The 20,947-nt window shown below is 41.4% G+C and overlaps 1 protein-coding gene across 2 annotated transcripts in view; it reads right to left on the bottom strand.

The window, feature by feature from the left end:
• ARMC9 (armadillo repeat containing 9) overlaps window positions 1–16,663 on the bottom strand; it is a 58,329-nt gene extending 41,666 nt beyond the window's left edge. Inside the window, exons 1-9 of one of the 2 annotated variants that reach the window (XM_071752438.1) lie at window positions 16,572–16,663; window positions 16,098–16,182; window positions 14,311–14,430; window positions 13,636–13,806; window positions 12,575–12,730; window positions 9,894–9,986; window positions 8,619–8,643; window positions 6,557–6,714; window positions 4,756–4,854 (exon numbers count right to left, since the gene is read on the bottom strand). In XM_071752438.1, the coding sequence (XP_071608539.1) occupies window positions 4,756–4,854; window positions 6,557–6,714; window positions 8,619–8,643; window positions 9,894–9,986; window positions 12,575–12,730; window positions 13,636–13,806; window positions 14,311–14,430; window positions 16,098–16,145 (870 nt within the window). In that variant the 5' untranslated portion in view covers window positions 16,146–16,182; window positions 16,572–16,663. Of the gene's footprint in view, window positions 1–4,755; window positions 4,855–6,556; window positions 6,715–8,618; window positions 8,644–9,893; window positions 9,987–12,574; window positions 12,731–13,635; window positions 13,807–14,310; window positions 14,431–16,097; window positions 16,183–16,438 lie in introns of both variants that reach the window. The other variant, XM_071752437.1, reaches the window with a different exon arrangement.
• Between the last annotated feature and the right edge of the window lie 4,284 nt (window positions 16,664–20,947).

Here is a 20,947-nt window from a genome sequence, read left to right as displayed (position 1 = left end):
GTTTAAGAGCTGTACCTATGCTTAAGAGCTACTTTTGATGGGGAATGAATCACACTTCAGTGATAAAGAAGCCAGAATCCCCTTGGCTTCATGACCTGTGTTAAACAGAAAATTGCAGACATCCGGAAATTACCACCCATGCTTCATACAAATCACTATTAAAAAGAAAAAAAAAAAAGAAAAAAAAAAAAGAAAAAAAAAAAAAGAAAAAAAAAAAAAAAGTAAAACAAAACTCAAGTTACCTCAAGAGTATTAAAGATACAAGGGACTGTGACAGATCACTGCATCTAAAATTATTCTCATCAAGTTTACCATTACCCACATCAGTTCCATGTCCAAACAAACATTAGAAGTTAGGAATCTGATTAAATCTTCAGATTAATGTTACCTCAACTTGTCAGACCTGGTGCTCTGAGCTCCTACTCTTACATCCAGACATTTCACTTTTATAATTCTTTCAGGTTTCGTATCTCTTGATTCAGGACCATGCACATCAAATGTTATGATGGAAAATGACAGTAACATAGAAGTGCAGCTAGAAAAAGACTTCTGGTATTATAGTAAAAGAGGGCTTTAGAAGAGCCTTGAAACATCTCCCAACTGCAACCAAAAGGCATGAAATGGCTCTGCAGAAGAACAAGATCCAAGCCAGCTTACGAGAGAGCACAAAGCAACAGCCAACACCAGAAGTCTTTGATAAGTAAAATTTTGTGGGTATGATTACATTTGCTTCTCTCAGAAGCTGCTCCCAGGCCTGGATTGTTCCCTGAGCTGTGCCAGTGAAGCTGACTGTGAACTGAAGCACTTCTTTTTTTCATGGTTTGTAATGCACATTCACTCATCCCCAAAGAAAAAATGGGGTATATTAAGGTTGTATGTCAGTGCAACAAAAAAAGTAATTTCCTTGCTAATGATTCTCTTCTACTCATCTATTTAGAGACACTGATTCACCAAGACTAATTTATTTAAGGGTCTGGTCCTGACATTGGTGATGTCAGTGAGATAGGGTCAGATTCTGAATACTCAAAACTAAGTCGGGAAGGAAACCGATAAACCACCATATTTAATGCCTGCCAAATATCTTTAGACATGGACTTTTTGGACTTGTTTAAACATCTCACTAGTCTTGCCCATATAGTGACCTATTGGTAAGAATGAGAAAAGGAGATGCCCCTCCGCTAGTCTCTTCCCTCTGCAATTACACAGGTGACTGCCCCTTAGAGCTGAAGGAGTTTTGTAAAATAGAGAAGCTGGGAAGACCACACCCTAGTGTGTCTAAATAGAACAAAAAGTGAAGGGACCTTCCAAGACAAATCAAGCACAGATGCTGCAAACTCATGCTACTACTTAGTCTGGGTCATGATGCCTCCAGCTTTATTCCAAAATTTATGTGAAAACCTGAAACCAATTAAGGACTGAACAAAAACATCTACGTATCTAACAATGAGGTACTTGGAATCCTTGAAGAAGTAGAAGTAAGAAGATGCCTCAGTGGCCTACTGGCAAAGTCAGAATTTGGCTTTTAGTTCATCTCATCTGGCTTCCTAGATCAACAGAGTGAGGGAGTAGTTAGAAGTGAGAGAATACATAGAAGTGTTTTGGGATGATGAGGAAGGACTATCATTTTTCTTCTAAGAAGATAGCCTATACGTATTTTTTCTTCTTATATACTTATTTGTGTGTTTCTACATGTTTGCTGTTCATGTAGAAAAAACCAGAACTCTGAGTGGAAAATAAATTAGAAAATAGGATGAATCAAATGTGGAGAAAAAATACGACAAGAAAATCTGGTTATGATGTAGTGAATGTCTTCAGTTGAAGACTGTAATTCGCCCTCCACCACTTGGCTAATGCCTCAGACAGCCTGAGCGTGTGGGTCTGCTTATAGAAACATTAGATTTCAGCCACAGCAGCTACTGTAACTTCACTGTAAAGGAGTGACCTAAACCAGTCAAGAAACCCTTAATCTAAGCAGTGTCAGTGCTATAGCTGTCCTGGTCCTTCACTAGAGAATGTTGCTGGCACAGCAACTGCCTCCAAAAGTGTGGGTAAAGAAGACATGAAGTCACACAGAAATAGTTAGTCTAGTATAAAAATAGATACAACTGTGCCAGAAGAACACAGTTTTGCTGAGCTTAACCTGTCTAATTTGGGACAAAAGGGAAGCTAAAATTGACTTCCAGGAGGGCAAAAAATCCACCACCACCAAATCCTCATTCTCTGACCTATTTACATAGCAGGGTACTGTGCTAAAGCAACCATAATGGCATAAGTACAGTGGCAAGGGCACTTGCAGAGCAGAAATGCTTTTAGAAACACTTTTAGAGAAGCAAGACTAAATAAACATGATGTGTAAGATCAACAATCATGTTGCAGTAGAAGAAAACAGAGGAAGTATGGCTGCAAGAGATTTTGAGTGGTCACCTAAATCATCCAGGAAAAGCAGTCAACCACTCCTGCTAAATGGTCTACCTTGTTCTTAAAAACCTCCAGTGGCAGAGATTCTGGCTGAAATAACTGCATTTTTACTGCTGATTACCCGCTTATTCAGTGATCCCTTATTGTTCTTAAAAGTCTTTTTTCCACAGAAAAGGAAACTGATGCTTATAGCTGAAAGGCTAAACCATACAAGGATAGATATTTATGCTAAAATAGTGGTATGTGATAGAGGCACAGAAAGACACAGGCAGTCTAGCAATAATCCACCCAACTTTTATCAGTGACGACACAGCTTCAGCCACTTCTGCACTCACTGCAGTGAAGATAAAGAAACAATCCATTGGGTACACATCCATTGTGTAAGGACGACACTCTTCACTCTGCCCCGTTCCCAAAATGGTTTAAGAGATCAGAGGATCAAGTTGTGATAGAAAGAAAAATAGTAAGAGTAGAACCCTGGCCAAATGGAGCAACTTGAAAGCAAAGGAGAAAAAGAGAAGCCTTGATGCAAGCAGAGACCAGGAACAGATAGAAGAGGGCATGTGGCTGTGCATAATGGATGATCTCAATCCAGAAAAGGGGATTTGGGAGACACATAACCCCAACATCAGATGGTAAAAATGCTGAAGACCACTGGGATACACATCTTCCCTGGAGACACTCAAAACCCACCTGGATGCCGTCCTGTGTTACGTGCTCTGGGTGATCCTGCTTTAGTGGGGGAGTTGGACAAGATGATCTCTAGAGGTCCCTTCCAACCCCAATAATTCTGTGATTCTGTGATGAAGTGTTATCTCAGAAAGCCATTGGCAAGGAAAGAGGGAAGACCCCTGAAAATTGTTGATTAGGAGATGGGAGGGAAGGTGTACAGCATGGGGTGGGATAAGGCATAACCATGCACAACAGGCATGGTGTAAATCTGTTAGGAGAGAAGTTACAGATAGACCCTGGTGCTGAGGTAGCAGACAGACTCTGGTTCCTTCCCGAAACTCTGAGATATGCAACCTGCAAAAGCTACTAAGAGTGTACATTCTAAACACATGGCAAATCAGAGAAAGGAATTCTGACCATTAGCATGGAAGCAAGGGCATTTAAAACAGCTTGAAGAACAATGAGGAGTAATATTTATCTCTGAAAATAGCACATAGGAAAGGAACATTTTTATTATCTCTTCATCTTTCCATAACAGATTTTCAAGAGGAACACAATGTACCCATAGCATCATAGTTATTAGAAACACTGGCTAGAATAAGGAGCAAGAATCTTATCTACTGCTTTTCCTTTGACACTTCACAAAGTCCTCCTGCTACATGAATGACATGAACGTCTGCCACAGAAAAAATAAGCACAATTCATGACTTTGGCTTGTTTCTGTACACCACTGGCACACAGTATTTTAATACTATAACATTTTAACGCAGTTTTAATGTTAACACTTATTTGAAAAGTTTTAACAAGCTAGGGATTAAAAAAGGTACCACTGAGCACCTCTTACACTATCAACGTGTCATTTAAAATTTCACATCCCCAGGCACAGACACTAAAAACTACCAGAAGCTGTTTTTGCTGCTGAAAAAAAGGCACCTCCCTCTCCATTTAGATAGAAGAGATAGAGCAGAACATTAGTGGGCACAAGCATCTAGGTATACTACAGGCACCTGAAAAGAAGAAGAGGATAGTGGAATGGAAAGGAAAAAACCCTAGGCACCCAAAGATGATTACTAATATCAAAGATCCTTAGATATGGGTTAAAGACCATCATGTTAATCAACAAGCCAGCTTAGGTGTATCATCTACCTGCCCATCTAAGAGCTAGCTTTTTTATAAAAAAAGGAAAATCCTCCCTTTCTCTTCCTTTCCTCATTTGTTCTCAGGATCCTGTCTGATGTTTCCCCTGTGGCTGGCTAAGCCAATTCACTAGGGCTACCAGGGCATCACTGACAACAGAATGGAACAGATCATGTGTCCAGACTGAGCAACACTACCACCTCTTTTTAGGTAAATTAAACTGGCTACAAACACTTAGAACACTGGTTTTAGGGTTCGCTTTTGTTTTTTTAAAATATTCAGTTAGCATTTTAACTGATACACAGCTTACTGTTACTGTAACAACAGAATGAATGACACACAGCTATGACTGTGTAACTATGTCATTCACCAGCATTTGAGGTCAACAAAACCTTTCAGATTACCATCCTCCTTTTAAAAGCTTGGATACATTATGTTTTAGTATCTTGCATTTGTTGTTCAATATGTATCTTAAGTGGAGCTGTCTTTTGAGACAGTTTTGTAAAAAACCTAAACATTAATACTTACAGTTCCAGGCCTGGTGAAGTCAATACTATGTGCTATACTTTGTCTCATCTGATTGCTAAACAAGCGAACACAAACAGTTTGAAGATATTCTGGTGTGATCTAAAAAGTAGGAAACAAAGAAAGAACAGGATTATATAAAACTTACACTTTCTAATACACAAGTGTTACTATGCTCAAGGTGTGAGGTTTGGGTTTTAGTGTTTTTTTTTCCAAGAGAGAAAGAAATCACACACCTGAAATTCATTGGTGCAAGCACAATGAACTGCAACCACAGTTATGTTCAGAAATTAAGAACACTGTAAACTCTCTTCATCTAGGAAGACTTATGCTATTCACAAGACTAACACGAAATACTCTTAGAGAGTCTAGAAGAAAACCAGAATTTTTCACACCTGTGCTTGCATACAGATTTTCCTCAATATAAAGTTAAGTTCTCAGTACATATGAACCAGTTTTATTTTTTAGAATTACACAATGCTATGCTGATGTGTTCTCTCGCTAAAGGGCAGAACTTAACACAACGGTTTTGTACAACAGAGGTGAGAGGGATGAGAATACAAGAATGTGAACAGGGATGCTTCCAATATTCTCAGATCTACAGTGAGACAATAAAACCCTTCATGTTCATAATGATGAGACTTCAATATTATTTTTTCGAGCATCCAACTCCGGATTCAGAAATGACAGAAACCGACATTCATGACAAAAGAGCGCCCTCAGCTGGACACACTCGGGAAGGATCAAGTGACTGCTCAGCACAGGGCTTAGACAGGAATTGAAGCATCCACAAAAACAGATAATTAGTGCCGGGTTCCTCCACCACAGAAGCGAAGAGGATATCACCATGGAGAGCACTGAAGTGTGCAATGGGAGGCAGCAAATTAATTACTATGTATTTCTTATAGTTATCGAAGCTCATGTGAGCAGATACCTTTCCTAATCTCCTGCAAAGCAAAATTCATGCCTACAGGCAAATTCTTCCCTGCAGTGACCAGGTGAGCACACTGATCCCAGATGGAGAGTACACAAAGTACAAGATGTTCACACTGATGACAGAAGGAAGGTCCATACTGACTTGCAAGCAGGACTCCTAGGTCATTCTCCCTGCTAACAATGCACAGCTCCGTGAAAAGAATCTAGAGCTCACTAACATCTGCCCTAAGAACCTTCAAGTTATGCAGAAGTTCTACTATAGAGATATGCTCACAGAGAAGAGAGCACAAAAGATGAAGCATAAAATCATCTCTGTGTAAAAAATACCCGTAAGAAAGCTGTACCTTCTCCAGTTTGGTATGTGTGGCCTGTTTCTAACAGTGTAACTCATTCGCTCCTACCACAGTTCCATTTACTAATTAAATTAACAAGTTCAGCTTAACAGAACACAGACCAAAGCTTTTCCTCACCAAAATTCTGGATGAGAAGATGGTTTTCACCACCGTGTAACTTAAAATATACAACAACCTCTGATAGGCTGGACAGCAGACAGTAATCAGAGAGATGCCCTCTAATCACTGCTAATGCCAAAGCTCAAAAGTGGACTCTCACAAGAGGCTCGAGATGTCTTGTGACATGATGATAGTTTCTTATAGGTTTCTAAGCCGGCACAATTCAACTCATCTTTTGAAATTCCTTTATACTAAATCACAAGACAACAGAAAAAATAATCCAAAGTGCTGTGCTTCATTGGTAAAGAGACACAGTACTGACAGCTATGCTCATACCTACACTTAGTTCTCATTTTAGGGGCATGCTCTCTGTCTTTTCTGGGGCTGAGGGTGGAATTACCTGAATTCTCTCTTACCATCTTGCCACTGACTGTGGCCTCCAAGGAATCCACCAGCTCTGCAGTGACTCCAATGAGATTATGGTAGTCAGACCGCACTTTGTTAAAGCGTTTCAGGTAGGTCATGGTCCTGTGCTCAGATTCCACCAGCTGCTGATGAAGATTTTGCAACGTTTCTGTCAGGAGAATAACAGAAATGAAATAACATTGCCTTTTCAAAGGACAAAAGAACTTGCAAACATTTTTACTGCTCTGAAAAAACAGCTTCAACTGTTGGAGTTACTTTTATCAAACTGGTGGAATTTTACTGCAAAGATAATTCCACATTACTGTGTGATTTAACTGCATTGCAACAGAAGCAAGTATTTATTTTGCCTTAATTCCCCAAAGAACCAATTGCTTCAGTTACAGCACCAGCTCTTAGACCATGTACATCCCTGAATACTTTTCTGAGAGGGTACTGTTTTAAGTTTTGTTAAGAAGTTCCATGCCATCAGAGATAATATGAGGCTGAGGGCACTGAATCAGAAGAATTTACAACAAAATGCAGCTCATACTTGGGTTAACTGAACTCTCTACCTAGAGGTGAGTTTCATCCACTATCTTCCACATTCACTAAACTAACAGAGGGTAAAAAAGATTATCACATGGAGCAACTGGAAAGATCAAGCTGCCACTTCATAACTAATACAACACAAGAGGAGAATGACAGCACACAGAGATTCATGCCAGTGTCTGTTAGATCACACTGTGAGCCTGGGTGTTTTCTCCATTTAATTTATAGAAATAGAGCACTGATATTTAGGTTATGCAGCACTTTGCTTATTTCAAAGTAAATACTAAGTCTTCTATCTTTTAAAGAAAATGGTACTACTCATAGGAAAAAACCACCCAACATGCATGTTATTCAGTTCCTCATCTGCTATTAAAATATTTTTCTAAGTCACAGGGAATTTTCTACTTCTAAACAAAATTTTTCAGGTGCATCCATCATTTATCAGCTGATGATAAGCTACAGTACTCATTACTTCTAGTATCTTCAATTTCTTAAAAATAACTCAATTGTTTCTTTCTGTCCAAATTCTTATTTTTTAAAAGAAGTTATATTACTGATGCATTTTGTTCCTTCTGGTTCAATTACTTCGGAGATGAAAGAAACCAAGCACCAAATCTGTATCCTCCATCCCAGTCTCTGAACCAGCCAAATTAACATTCTCCATGGAAGTCAGGCACAGAGTCTGGAGCTGCATACCAAGGTGCATATCTTCATGACTGAACAAAACTATGAAAGGAGGCACAATAATTCTATTGTTACTGCTGATGTTTATGTGTTTTAAATTAAGTTTCCTGGGAAGCCAGTATTGCTCTAGTGTTGTAAAAATGGCATTCTGCCATCTGCAAGGAGATCGAATATTTACCATAGGACTTTCTGTTAAAACAATGGGCAGGAATCAGCTTGACTCAGACTTTCAGACAAAAGTAGGATTCCTTTTCACAGATTTAGCAGTTTTCACAGAGTAGAGCACAGTTTATGTCCAAAGAGACCCAGAGGAAGAAAAGCAAAGTAGCTAAGATGCATAATTGGAAACTAGAAAAACAGCTCCTAATCCATTTATTACAGACTTTGACCACAGTCTTTACGGAAACAATTATCCTCTTTTATGATGAACTATCTCTTTCCATAAAGATGTAGAGCACTTGTTCCTGTAACACAGAAGTATTAGGAAACATAAATGATGAAAGCAGAAATCCTCAGGACCTTCATTTGGAGACTCCTAAGCAGTACAAAGTTGTGCCACACAGTTATGCTCTGTGTTTACAAAAGCTCTCAGCATGAAATACCTTGCAGCTATGATAAACAAGCTCTGGATGACTTATGTGCAGTTATTTAAAAACTGTCCCTTGGCATTTGTTCCCCTGCATGAACCTCTGCTGTGCCATGGCAGCTGGCATAAGGGTAACCATCTTTAGCAGAGAGAAATGTGGGGAATCCTGTATTAATTAATTTTCATTAATTAATTAAACTTGTTGTATTAATACTCATCAACTTAAAAATCAGAAGAGAAATCTCACTACTTACCTTTGTTGCATTGTCCATTCTCCTTCTGTTGTACAAACAGCTGCAGTTGAGGAAAATGGGCATCCTTTCAGGATGTGTTTGCTCCAGAGACACAGAATGAGAAATTCAACAGTTCTCATTCTGGCAAAGCCAACCAAATGCTCCTATATTTCACAACAGTGAATACCTGATGCTTAACAGGAATACAAGAGCAAACTAATCAATTATAAATACATAAAACTCTCATAAGTGCACAATGTACCATGTTGTGTGGTGGATTAAGACTTTTTGCTGACCTTTAAAGCTACTACATCCAGCCCTGAAGTGTAAGATACAGGAACTCCAGTCTAAATGTAACAACACTGAATTTAAAATCAAACCACCAATTTTATATAAAATATATGCAAATGTTTTAGGGCAAATATATTTTATATCCCAAAAGTAGTCAGGGCTCAGTTAGGATCCAGTCCATTACTCCATAAAGAGATATGAAAGAAAGTTTTCTACAACTTCTATGCCAGACTCACACACAAGCATCTGTAATATGGGAATGAAAACAGTGTTTTGATCTCTGCTCCCCATCCTGGCACATGAACGGGAACATAACAGAAGAAATATAATTCCCAGAACATCATTCAATATGACAATAGCAAGATGTGGCTTTAGATTCAATTAAGATAAAGCAGGAAAAGGTCTTTCAACTTCTGTTAAAAAAAAAAAAAAAAGCTCCATTCAGTTTTCTCTACCTTGCCCTTAACTGTATTGACCAAAAACCAAGAAAATTTCATTTGAAGTAATTTGCACAGTTAATTTGCAAATCAGACCTGACAATATAACTTAAACAATATTGTTAGAAAAACAATACACACAGAAGCACAAGCCATTTAGTAAATCAATAATTTCTAGAACCCTTAAGAGCCCTGAAAACGTTCATGAAATGTTTCCCAGGAAAAAGTTCCTGAAATGGCTAATTGAAAAGATAAACAGCTTTACAAATGCTAAAAAATAAGGCAGTTAGGGTCAGTGCCTTGGAGAATCCTCTACTTTATAAAGGAGAGCAAAGAACAGTCGTACGATAAATATGCAGGTTCATATGCACCTATATATTGTCTTTACATTGCTTTTTCAAAAGAGTTTTTCAAATGTGGACTATAAACAATGTTTCCTATCATAAAAACACTGCACTGCAACGTTACTGCTATCCGGCAATATATCTTAGCAGCACACTTCCAATAAATAATACTGCCTCTTTATAATAATTTTAATTATCTTCAAAGTGTTCCCTCAAAAGGATACAAATAAAGTGAGAAGTCGGGGAGTCTGTCTGGCTTTCAGATTCAGAGACAGAAACTCTTCCAATCTTGTCCTTAAATCCACTGTCCAAGAATCCTTGAAAAGAAAAACAGTGGCAGTTGTTCACCAAATATGTACACAGTCTGGATCACAGCAACCTTCCACTAGTAAACAAGGCAGACAGTATTGTATTGAAAAGATTCTCCCTTCACTCCCTTCACAAGTGAGTGTGCTTGCTCGCTACCCATAAAGTGTGCAGAAGTCAGAAGAGAGTTTAGTTTTATTCCTAGACAAGACCTCTAAAATTAATAATGTAGCTTTACATTGTGTTGGTGCCTTGTATGCACATGTAACAACTGCCCTTGGATTAGAATTATGCTTAAAATACAAGCAACGTGAGAGAAAAGTAAGATTAACATAAAGTTTAAACTTATTAGAGTACTAAATAAGTAATTTCCCATTGCTCACTTTTCAAGGTGTCATCTTTCACACCTAACAAGATCTGGGAATTGTGAATTTTGTCAATAACTGTTACAAGGGTTATAATGTAACATCAGTGATCAGGGTTCAACATTTCTGAAAAAAGGATTTGAAGAAAAGTAAGTTGCGTACAAAGAAACCACCAACATATCAGTCACAAACTGGAATGCTGTCTTCTGCCCAAGAGAGTGCCTCATAGGCACAAGAAAACAACACTTATGGAAAAAATTACACCTAAGAATTCACTGAATACTCATTTCTTCTATTTCAAACCTTCAGTTAAGCTAATTTCTGCTTGATGAAAAGCCAGCCAACAGATGAAAAAGCAGTATGTTCCAACAAGGAGCAGAAGGTTTGCTAAATTTACTGCTGTATATTTATATGTTGCAAGTTGTTCTCACAGCTCAGATTTGCCCCTATTTCATCATGCTGGAGAGCATATAGAATTTACTTGCTACATTTACCAGTTCAGTACCCAGACAGTGGTGCATGACAGTACGCTGTATATCACCCAAGGAACCATGTCTCCTACAGAGAGGAGTGTATAATATTTTTCAAGATGTATTTCACAAAGAGACAAGAACTCCAGCTATATAAAGCATCATATGCCTGAGAAAAAAAATATTCTGTAAGAACACTGCTTAGCAGACTACTGACTCACTGCTGTTCTTTCTCTAACGTTGAACAATCTGTGTTTCAACACTAACATGGAATGTGCTGTACAATTCCCATAAGAAAATATGAGTGACTGTGGACTAAAAGCTTGGACACTGGGTTACTATGAATAAACCAGAGGAACTCATCTTAGATAAGGCATAAGTTAAAAAAAAAAAAAAGCTGCTGCTAAGTATAATTTGAAAAAGTAGTCATATCCCATATCTGAGGTCAACCAGTTAGTCTCTTTATTTATAGTTAGTCCCAAAGGAAAATGGCAGTTTATGCCTTTTTTTGGTGTTAAACTGGAGCACCTCATCAGCTGGTACATCAAAAGTCAGCCCAAGGGCAAGTGCCACTTTAGCTTTGATTTGGTATCAAAGTGTGGCAGCGATGCAGGCTGAAGATACCTCCTTCCACCACAGTAACTCCTGCAGCTCTCTAGATAAGGCAGCACAGCTGTCTGCATGGTAGGATGGTGAAGCATTTCAAGCATATTACCCTGAAAAATACTATAAATTTTTACAAACAAATTGTGTACATGTGTGTCTGTGAACATGCGAGCTGGATACACAATCACAGGCAATAAAGCAGTTGGATTCCTTGACCCAGTCCAAGTGCAACCACGTGTTCCACAGGAACCACCCCTCAGCAAGTGGAATGGTGGCTGTACCTTCCCCCAAAGGAATTGTCACCAATGCTTTGGAATGTCAAACTAAAGCTCTAGAAGATGTCTCCTACAGATCTATCTGCAAAGCAGCCGAAAAGCAGTCAATGTAAAGTGTTTTATTACCCCTTCATCAACAGAGTAACTGTAGATTATCATCATATTGAAAGTGCACCTGGAAATGAGATCTATCTTGAAGTTCAAGCATACCAGCTTTCACACACTCTTCCTACCTTGCATGTGCAAGCCCAAAAACTGAACTCTGAAATAACCATTCAATGGCAAAGGCTTAAAACATATTTTCCAAAAAAATAACCAGAAAAAATGTCTGTGGCAAGAGTCACCAAACCTTAGCACAGCTATAATCATCCAGCATTTTTTTGGGAGGTGGGGAAGAAACTCAGAACACAGACAATAGTGACTCATTTTCTGTTACAGAAGGATTACTTATACACTTGACTCACTTTTTGATATACAGATAACTGCTTCAGTCTCCTATGCCTCGCTATCATTCCTTAAATCCAGCTTATATACAGAGATAGGGTTGGGCAACAACCTCATGGAAAGTAAGTGGACTTGAGTCTCTACTACTTAGAGATTCCCAAAGGCATTTGTATTTCAGGGCTGTGTGCAAAGGAAGGAGAGGCAGCAGTTCTTATTTTGAGGTACAAAGCAGGTGTACTGTTTAGGATTCAAGCAAATACATTTAAGATGGTACTCTGTTACTGACAGCACTCTCACAACCCTTCCTTCATCAGATAAATGTTCTTTAATGATTATACAGTTTCTGTTAAAGGAAACAATAAAAGCAATTACTGAACTAAGTATCATTCATATCTTTCACACCATGAGAAAAATCCATCTCTGCGAAGTAGATACTGACCTGGAAAAGTTCTTTAAATGAAGGATGTACCATGGGGTTCGGAACAAAAGGCAAAGCATAGAAGGGAAGAAACTCCATAGACTGGCTCAGTGCAGCTCCTTTTGTTTCCAGGTATGCCTTAAAATGGGAAATCCTTTCCTCAAGTTCAGTTTTGTCCTAGGAAATAAAGCAGCATATTTATTTAGAAAACTACCATTCTGAATGCAACATTTATTTAACTAGAGAGCATTATATCTTGTCTTCACCACCAAAAAATTAAAATTTAAACCGTTATTTCTGCCATCCAGGTGCAACAAAAGCAGAGGGACAGTAACTTTTTCAATGTAAACTATTCCTCCCCACTTAAGGCTACGTTTCTCAAGTACAGTGTCATTTCCACACTCAGAGCAAAAAGGAAACACCTATTTCAGTGATAAGTCCAGAACTGTAAAATCCATTCAAACACTACCAGGAAGGGGACCTGAGAGATGAAACAGACCAAAAGCTCCTTAGAGGTTGGGAAACCCACTGAAAGAACCCAGATACTTCTATAGAAACTGGCAGGTGTAAGGTCGGAGCTATTAAGCCCTGGATGATCTTGGCTGACTTCAAGCTACTTAAATGTCTCTTCATCATAAAAGTCCCATGTAACAGATTTTATTTGATGGCAGCTTGGAATTACAGTTTTCAATATGGTATCTTGAGCTGGTCAAGATTTAACTTCCCCATTTTATCAGAAACATTTACATTTCAACACACAGCTTCAGTCCAAACTGGAAGGAAAGTAAGCATTTTAGAAATCTCCTGTGGACCACAATTAGATGGGTTTTCACATCAGCATGTTTGTATTTTCCAACTTAAAATACTTCACAAGCTCCACATAAGGACACCTCCAAATTCCACCTCTACACCTCACAATACAAGGGGTCTGGTTCATCTAAAACACAGACTGTGGCCCAAAAACTGGATACACATTCTGGGAATTCTTCTTTCAAAAGATCCCATCCTCATCCACACTAAAGACAACATATATGAAGTAAAACAAACAAAAGGAATTTTTTTGAACTGTGAACTAAACTTACAGGCTTTCCCTCAGAATTTTTTAAGAGGTAGGTGGCAAAGTGGATGTGAAGATAGAACTCCAGCTTCTGAGCAACAGGTTCATTGTCCTGGACTGAAGATGAAATATGCTCCTCCCAGAGCTGAAAGAAAACCTTCTGCTCACCATTTTCAAATGCTGTAAGTAAATCTTTCTGCAAAGAGGAAAAGCATTCAGTGAAAAACCAAACACAGAAAAGCTACAGTTTTACAGCAGTAGGTTTGTGAATGAAGAACTGAAGTGCAATGAAAAGTTTTATATAAAATCTCTCACCATTCAATAGCCCCCTAAATATTCCTTCTCCATCTGTCTTTAATATCTTTGAGAGCCTGAATCAACCATCAATAGAAGAAGTAAATCCCAAATTTTCAAGCACAAAAATACATGTCTACACTGTGTGAAAATCAGTCTGGCAAGCTAAAAACCTGAAAGTGTGTGAACCAAAAGTACTGTCTCAGGTTCAAAAGGACAGGAGTTCCAAAAAACCCTCAGATTCGAAGGTTCCTGCACTGAAAGATGACTGCTAGCAGACTTCTTCAAATACTCAGGAATCTCTTCAGACAGTTCAGATAATCTCACTGTTGTAACAGTTCAAGTGGTGATAAATGGCCTTTTAACTGGTTTTAGTATTACTTATTAGGTGTAAATTATGCATTACCTGAACAGGCAAAGATTTTGAATCTCTTGAGGAATCTGGTTTAGGTAGCGGCTTCCCTTTTATTTTACATTCCTGTGTAAATACTTTCACTGTTTCTTCAAATTCAGCAAAGTCCAAATACTACAAGACAAAAACATACAGGAATAATACTTTTTAAAGATTATTAAGGCTTCAGTGAGTGACCCAGGAAATGCCAGATTGCTTTAAAGTTTTTTTGTAGCACAGTCCATAGATGCCAAAGACTGCACAGCAACAAAGCAAGAACTGCTGCCTCCTGTGGCAGGCAAATGCTGTCTCTCAACTAAATTTCCTCCTGCATCCTAAAGGACTGCACTGGACACAGAGCACATCCTCCCTGAAAGAATGATGCCCTTCTTTTTAACCAGTAATTTCATTTCAAAGAAATAAAATCTACTAATGCTATACCTCAGCTGAAGAAACAACTAAATAACTTCCTTGCAAATAACGTTCTCAGAAGCAGGAATTCTTAAGTGTAATATTTATTTCTACAGCAGTCAGATAGCTAGAATTCTGAGCCAGGTCACTCATCTGAAGCTGGTCAAGCCAAGTTAATGACCAACCAGTCAAGCTGAGATAAACAGTCCTGCATCTTCCTCCCACACTCACTGTATTACATATAACCCTTTTTCTCCATCTCAGGAGCCTTAGTTATTGGTTATTGAGGCAAGACAGCACACATTTCATTTTGCTAACTTGATCCGGACGCCCAACATTGCCACAGAGAACAAGAACTGTATTCTTTCATCACTGTTAACATCAGAGCAGCATAGTAATGATTAAGTACTTAAGCCTTTTTTTTAGATTTGTTTTCCAAGATCCACAAAAAGATTTAAGTTCCGTATGATTTTGTCATCCGGCAGCCTCTTTAGGCGGGAAGTAATGGACCTGGCTTTCAACACACAGCCTGGTGAAAGCTGCAGACAGTGAGAGCTGACTGCTGCTCCTGACTGTCCCTCGGGAGCACTGGCACCTCTGGCACCCTGCAATAGCTTGGGTTACAGGAGCACACAAGGCAGGGGAAATGGGTTGATGGTTTGGTGTTTACTGAGGGCCCTAAACCAGGCACCCCACACACTGTTGATCAAAGGACTGCAACAATCAGCAGAGATTACAGTTTGGTTTCTTGTTCCAAATCATAAATATCCAATTTCAGACAACTTTCCAAAAGACTGAAACACAGACTACTAGAGAGGCACCTGCCCCTACAGTTTGTCTCTCACTCTCAGTTTTGCAGGGACATTTCTCACTTTAGAATACCTTCTCATTACCTCTTCTGAGCAAGATGGGTAGAGGAATGCCCAGATGGAAAATTCTGCTTAGGCATTAAAACATGGAGATCAGGAGTCTCAGAACTTCAATCTGGGTTTTGTTAGCCCTAGGGTTTTTATATGGCTCTGTGATCCTACGTACATATGGAATAAGGTGGCAGCTAAGCAGTGTTTTAAATATCTCACCACAGTCAAAGGTTGGACCTGCCTGTGGATCTCATCAACTTAACTGTTCCTTTAATTAAAGTCTCATTTGCAATGAGCATTAGATAATTGTAGATTGATGTTTGCTGGCATCTAACGGACATAGAGCCCTTTGAATCTACAGATCATGACAGGAGTCAATGTGATTTCAGTGTACAGCAAATACTTGGCCAGTTAAATAACTCCAAGATTTACAACATAATTATGTCTCATTCTGAGGACAAGCATTACGAAATTTTCTCTCGTTCATTTCAATAAAAAAAAAGGAAAAGGAAAAAAAAAGAGAAAACCAACCTCTCTCACTAGTTCGAGCAATTCAGCTTCATATACTGAATCAACCATCACTAAGCGTTACTGCTACATCTCATCGCTGGTAAACCTAGAAAATTGTTGAAGGGAGGGTATTAGCACGCAGCACAGCAGTTCACACAGCCCCACCAAAGCCCAGCCAGACACAGCCCATTATCCGTCTCACCTCCAAACAAACCGCATGAGGAGGATAAACTGCACGAGGAAGATACCCGCACACATACACTCCTCCAAAGAAATTCCAAAGCCGTCCCTCGCCAACCCCAATCGCTGTCTCGCCAATCATACGGGCTCTCCACACAGAAGCCATCCCGCCACCCCCCTACCCAGGACGGGGAGCTGCGGTCGCCTCCTCACGGCCTAAAGCACGCCTCCCTACCAGCTCCCGAGCCAGCCAGAGAGGCGGGAAGCGAGACAACCCCGAGAGCCACCGGCACTACGACAGCGCGGGCTACTTACCCCGTGGGTCCCGCCGCCGCCGCCTCCCGTCGCCTTGGCAACCGCGGCCTTACTCCCGGCCCCACCTTACTTCCCGCCTCACGTGATCCCTCTCAGCCAATCTCCAGCCGGGAAGGCGGCATCACGTGAGGATTGAGCGTTCTCCACCGTGCCGGCTCCGGGGCAGCGCCCCCTGGCGCGCAGGCGGGACCTGCCGCTTCCGGCTGGCGGTGCCGGGGAGGTAACCTGAAGAGTTCGGGATCATGTTCGGTTTCTGAAGCGATCTACTGCCCTAACAGGTGCTTTGCAGCAGGTGTCCAAACATGCTGCTACCTGAGGGAAGCCTGACCTAATCAAACAGGAGGACTGGACAAAACCCCTTATTGAGCCTTTGTCCCATTTTTAAGAGGTCTTAATTAACCTCTTGTCCTTAACACCGATTTTCGAGCAAGCATCTTCTACACGCACCAAAATGATGTCACATCACCAGCCATGTCCTGCCCAGGGTTTTGGTCTCAATGCAGTCTTGTTTCCCACCATGAACACCTGAGGCAGCCCCTGCCCTCCACCTGTCCCACAGGCAGACACAGCACGGCCGTATCAGTGGCCTAAAGTGGCAGCTGCAACTGAACACTGAGCTTTGCATCTGCCCCACACTCACGGATTTTGACCCTTAATCTCATGAAACCCCAAACCTAATCTGACCTGCCAGCTCAGAGGCACTGCTCCCCACTGGGGCCATTTCCCAGCCAAACCTTAACTTTCCCAACACCAGCATGGATGAATGGCATTCAGGGAACACAGATCATCCCACAGATAATGATCTAAAGGTGTTCTCCTTATTCAATTAAAACAAAACAAAAACCCAAGGGCTTCAGGTAAAACATCCCAGTTTCAACAACAGCACCAGGGAGCCTCACTGCCTTCGTGGCATAAGAACAACTTTGATGTTGTCACCAACACAGATTGTTGGCCATATGTCCTACACCACCAACACAGACCATAGGCCACCTACCCCATCACTCAGAGACAAATGGCAGAACCTCCATGCTCACAAGAAGGTCAAGTTGCATGTTTCATTTATGAATAAGCCCATGAACTCTGCTGTCCAGTGTAAATGAATCCAGCAAGTTATTCTCAGATGCTTCTTGTTCATCCTTAACTCTCCAATTTCATGCTAAAGCTAAAAATAAAATAGATATCTGTGTCAAGATAAAGAAAACACTTTGCCCAGCCCCACAGAAGCTATCTCATCTTCTCCTCTGGGAGGACACAGTGGTAAAACAAAAAGTTAATCCATCTTGGTTCTCATTGACAAGGAATGGAGAAAAACAATTAAATGGGAGAGCCAGCTAAAGCTGAGAACAAAGACACTACTCCAATATTTCAGACTCTTTTCCTTCAGTTTGAAGGGGAAAAAACTGCTCCATGTTTCATCCCTTGCAGGTTATCTTTGGAGGAACAACATCCCCATAATTTCTGCTGACAATTAACCTCGTTTGTACAGCAATTATTCCCTGGGTCACCAGAGCAGTTATTTATACCTTTGGCCAGGGATGTTGTTACCACCAAATAACTTCCCTTCCCCTTGGCCAGACCCAGAACCAACCCTGCACCAAGACTGTGGCAGTGAGTCCCAGGGTGACCACCCATGCACCCTGCCCTGCTGGCTGTGACCTGTTTACCTGGATCCACATGTTATAAACCCTCCACTGTCCATTTCCTGCACATGCTTTGTGAACATATTGAAAAAACTGATGTGTGTTGCTTACACACATACACACAGGGTCCATCAGACCAAACCCATAAGGTTGGGGTGTTTGAGGCTCATGGATTCCATGACCTCTGGATTAGTTGGTCTTCAAAGGAACTGGGCAGAAATAGGGTATGTCTTGAGTCATGTCTCTGCAATAAGTGGAGTAATGCCCATTCCTTCATATGCTAGACACTGGAAGAGACACTGACTGCTCACCTGAATATCTGAACCACATTTTTTCCAAGAAAAATCAGCTTTAGTTGTGCAGCCAATGCCAGAAACTGGCACAAAGCCATCAAAACAAAACTCCAGACCTGGGCTGCTGCCAGCTAGACCATTTGCCCATACCCAGCAGGATTTCAGAGGCCAAATCAAGGGAGTCCTGAGGTGCAGCACTGCAGCAGAGCCTGGGGCAGCTTCTCCTCCCAAGGCAAAAAACCATGGGCCAGTCCAGTCCCACCAGTGCTGAAGAAACACATTGAACTGGATCTGCCAAAACCAGTTGTCTTCACTAAGAGGGCAAAGATCCTTGCTCCCACATAAAGCCACCCCAGAGAGAGATCAGCATTCCTGGGTGAAGATCTTCAGACTAATCCCATCAGAGGTTTCAAGCAATTCAAGCCTTGTGTGGTCCTGCAATGTCTGTGCTCCCCATCTGCCCCATCCTGCTCCTGCTGCAGGATGAAGGTGCACACAAGCACTGGGCTGAAAATCCAACCCATCACCATTGCCAAGAGTAGCAGGCAGGGGAAGAGCCCAGGGTAGGCTGGGGTCTGGCAGGGGTGAGGGTGGGGGACACTCCTACTCCAGGATGCAGGAAAATAAATGGCCAACATTGCCATCCTTATCAGCAGTGCCCAACCTTCGCATTGAGCAGTGAGGAGGAAGAGTTTTGCCTGGCCCTGGAAGGAAGGGGAGAGATAGGGAGGGAGGCACCACTGTGACAGGGAGAGGTGGGAGGATGAGATCTGCTGAGTATCCACTGCTGTTGCCCCCCTCCTTGAAGACCCTGTTCCTTGGGAGCAGACTCCAGCATCTTCATCTGTACCAAGCAGAGAGATCGTACCTGAGTTAACACGTGGAAAGAGGAGATGGATGACACGCCCAGGGCCTCCTGGGGGACAGCATGTCAGCAGTGGCATGCTGTTGAAGTGATTTATTTCTCATAGGGTTAAGGGAGATGAAGCCCATTAGTCAGGAGGGACAGAAGTACGCTTCCTGCCACCTCAGCCTCTCCTTCCAGCAGACCCAGGAGGTTTAGGTCCAATTAGCCCCTGGCAAACACCCCAGGGGTGGGTCCTTCCAAGGCATCCACACAGGTCCGGGAGAGCAGCACTTCCTAAGAAATCAGCACTAATGAGTCACTGTGGATACTTTTTTTTAAGTGGCAGCAAAGCTTTCAAGGGTCCTGCCATGCCTTCTGCAAACTGGAGATCACAGTGGTGGCCTCCAACCCCAAGCACAGCATCCAGTTGGTCTCACAGTGACTGTCCCCATCTGTCCCCAGGGAAACTGGTCACATGCCTTAGCATGGGGGCAGAATCCAGCACGAGGCTTTCCAGAGCCTTCTCCAAGATTTTCTAGCACCTTACCAAGAAGATTTCAGGTTTCTGGGCCACTCTCTGGAATTTTTTCTAGACCTTCTACAGGTTTTCTCCTCTGTCTCTAGAGTATTTCTATACTCTTCCTAGAGGTTTAAATAAAATCTGCTGTTATGGCACCTTTGCATGTTTCCTATTTTTATTTATTTTCTTTACAGTCACAGATTAGCACTTTCCAAGCCAGGACAGCACATGCTCTTCTGTGGGTGCTCTCAATCCTAACCCGTGCAGTTCCCACGTGCATTTATCCAGTGGAGACAAAACACAGTCAGAAGCAGATCCGGGAAAGCAAGGACGGGCTAATTCCCAGATGTCCTTCCTGGTGTTCCCAGCCTGACACACACGGCCTTTTTCTTCCACAGACACCAAAAGCTGCTCTAAAAATCTGACTGCCCAAGAGTACCCTTACCACGTGGCTGCAGAGCAGCAGCTCAGAAATCAGTTCAAGGCTGCCTGAGGTTTTTACATTTGCTTGTGCCAAAGGAGCTCTGGGAAACATCACTGCCAGAGGCAGGAATGTTTTTGCAGGCACAAGAAAATCGTTTAGCACAAGAATCAAGTGTCTGGGATGGTGCCCCAGGCAGTACAAGGCTCAGTGGAAACTGCTCAGCATGTACAGATTTACACAGCCACACCAAACCTGTGGCAAGTGCCAGGAATATCCTGGGTACCCTGAAATGTTACAATATGAAAGGCTCAGCAAAAAGTCCTGTGAATAGAAGCAGACTGTTCACACCTTGGCCAAGGTATCAGTATAAGCCTTCAAGTCTTTCTGAGCCAGCTACTCCCAGTATTCCTGCTCAGACTCTAGAAATCTTCCAGCAATATCTAGCTGCTCAGCCGGTGCCTGAATGACCTGAAATAAGGTTTTGTTTTGTTTTTATTGTCCAAATGTCTTCCCCTCCACACAGTATTTTATAAGACCACACAAGGCATTGCTAAACCTGAAAAACACCACGTACCAGACTGGTTGGCAACAGCAGGACACAGGTACTCAACTCCAAGAGAAGGTATTTCAGCCCTAGGGAGACTCACACAAT

The sequence above is a fragment of the Heliangelus exortis genome, chromosome 9, assembly GCF_036169615.1.
Source record: "Heliangelus exortis chromosome 9, bHelExo1.hap1, whole genome shotgun sequence".
Classification (NCBI taxonomy): domain Eukaryota; kingdom Metazoa; phylum Chordata; class Aves; order Apodiformes; family Trochilidae; genus Heliangelus; species Heliangelus exortis.
The sequence above is the reverse complement of the archived record's forward strand: the minus strand, read 5'-3'. Positions and strand labels throughout refer to the sequence as shown.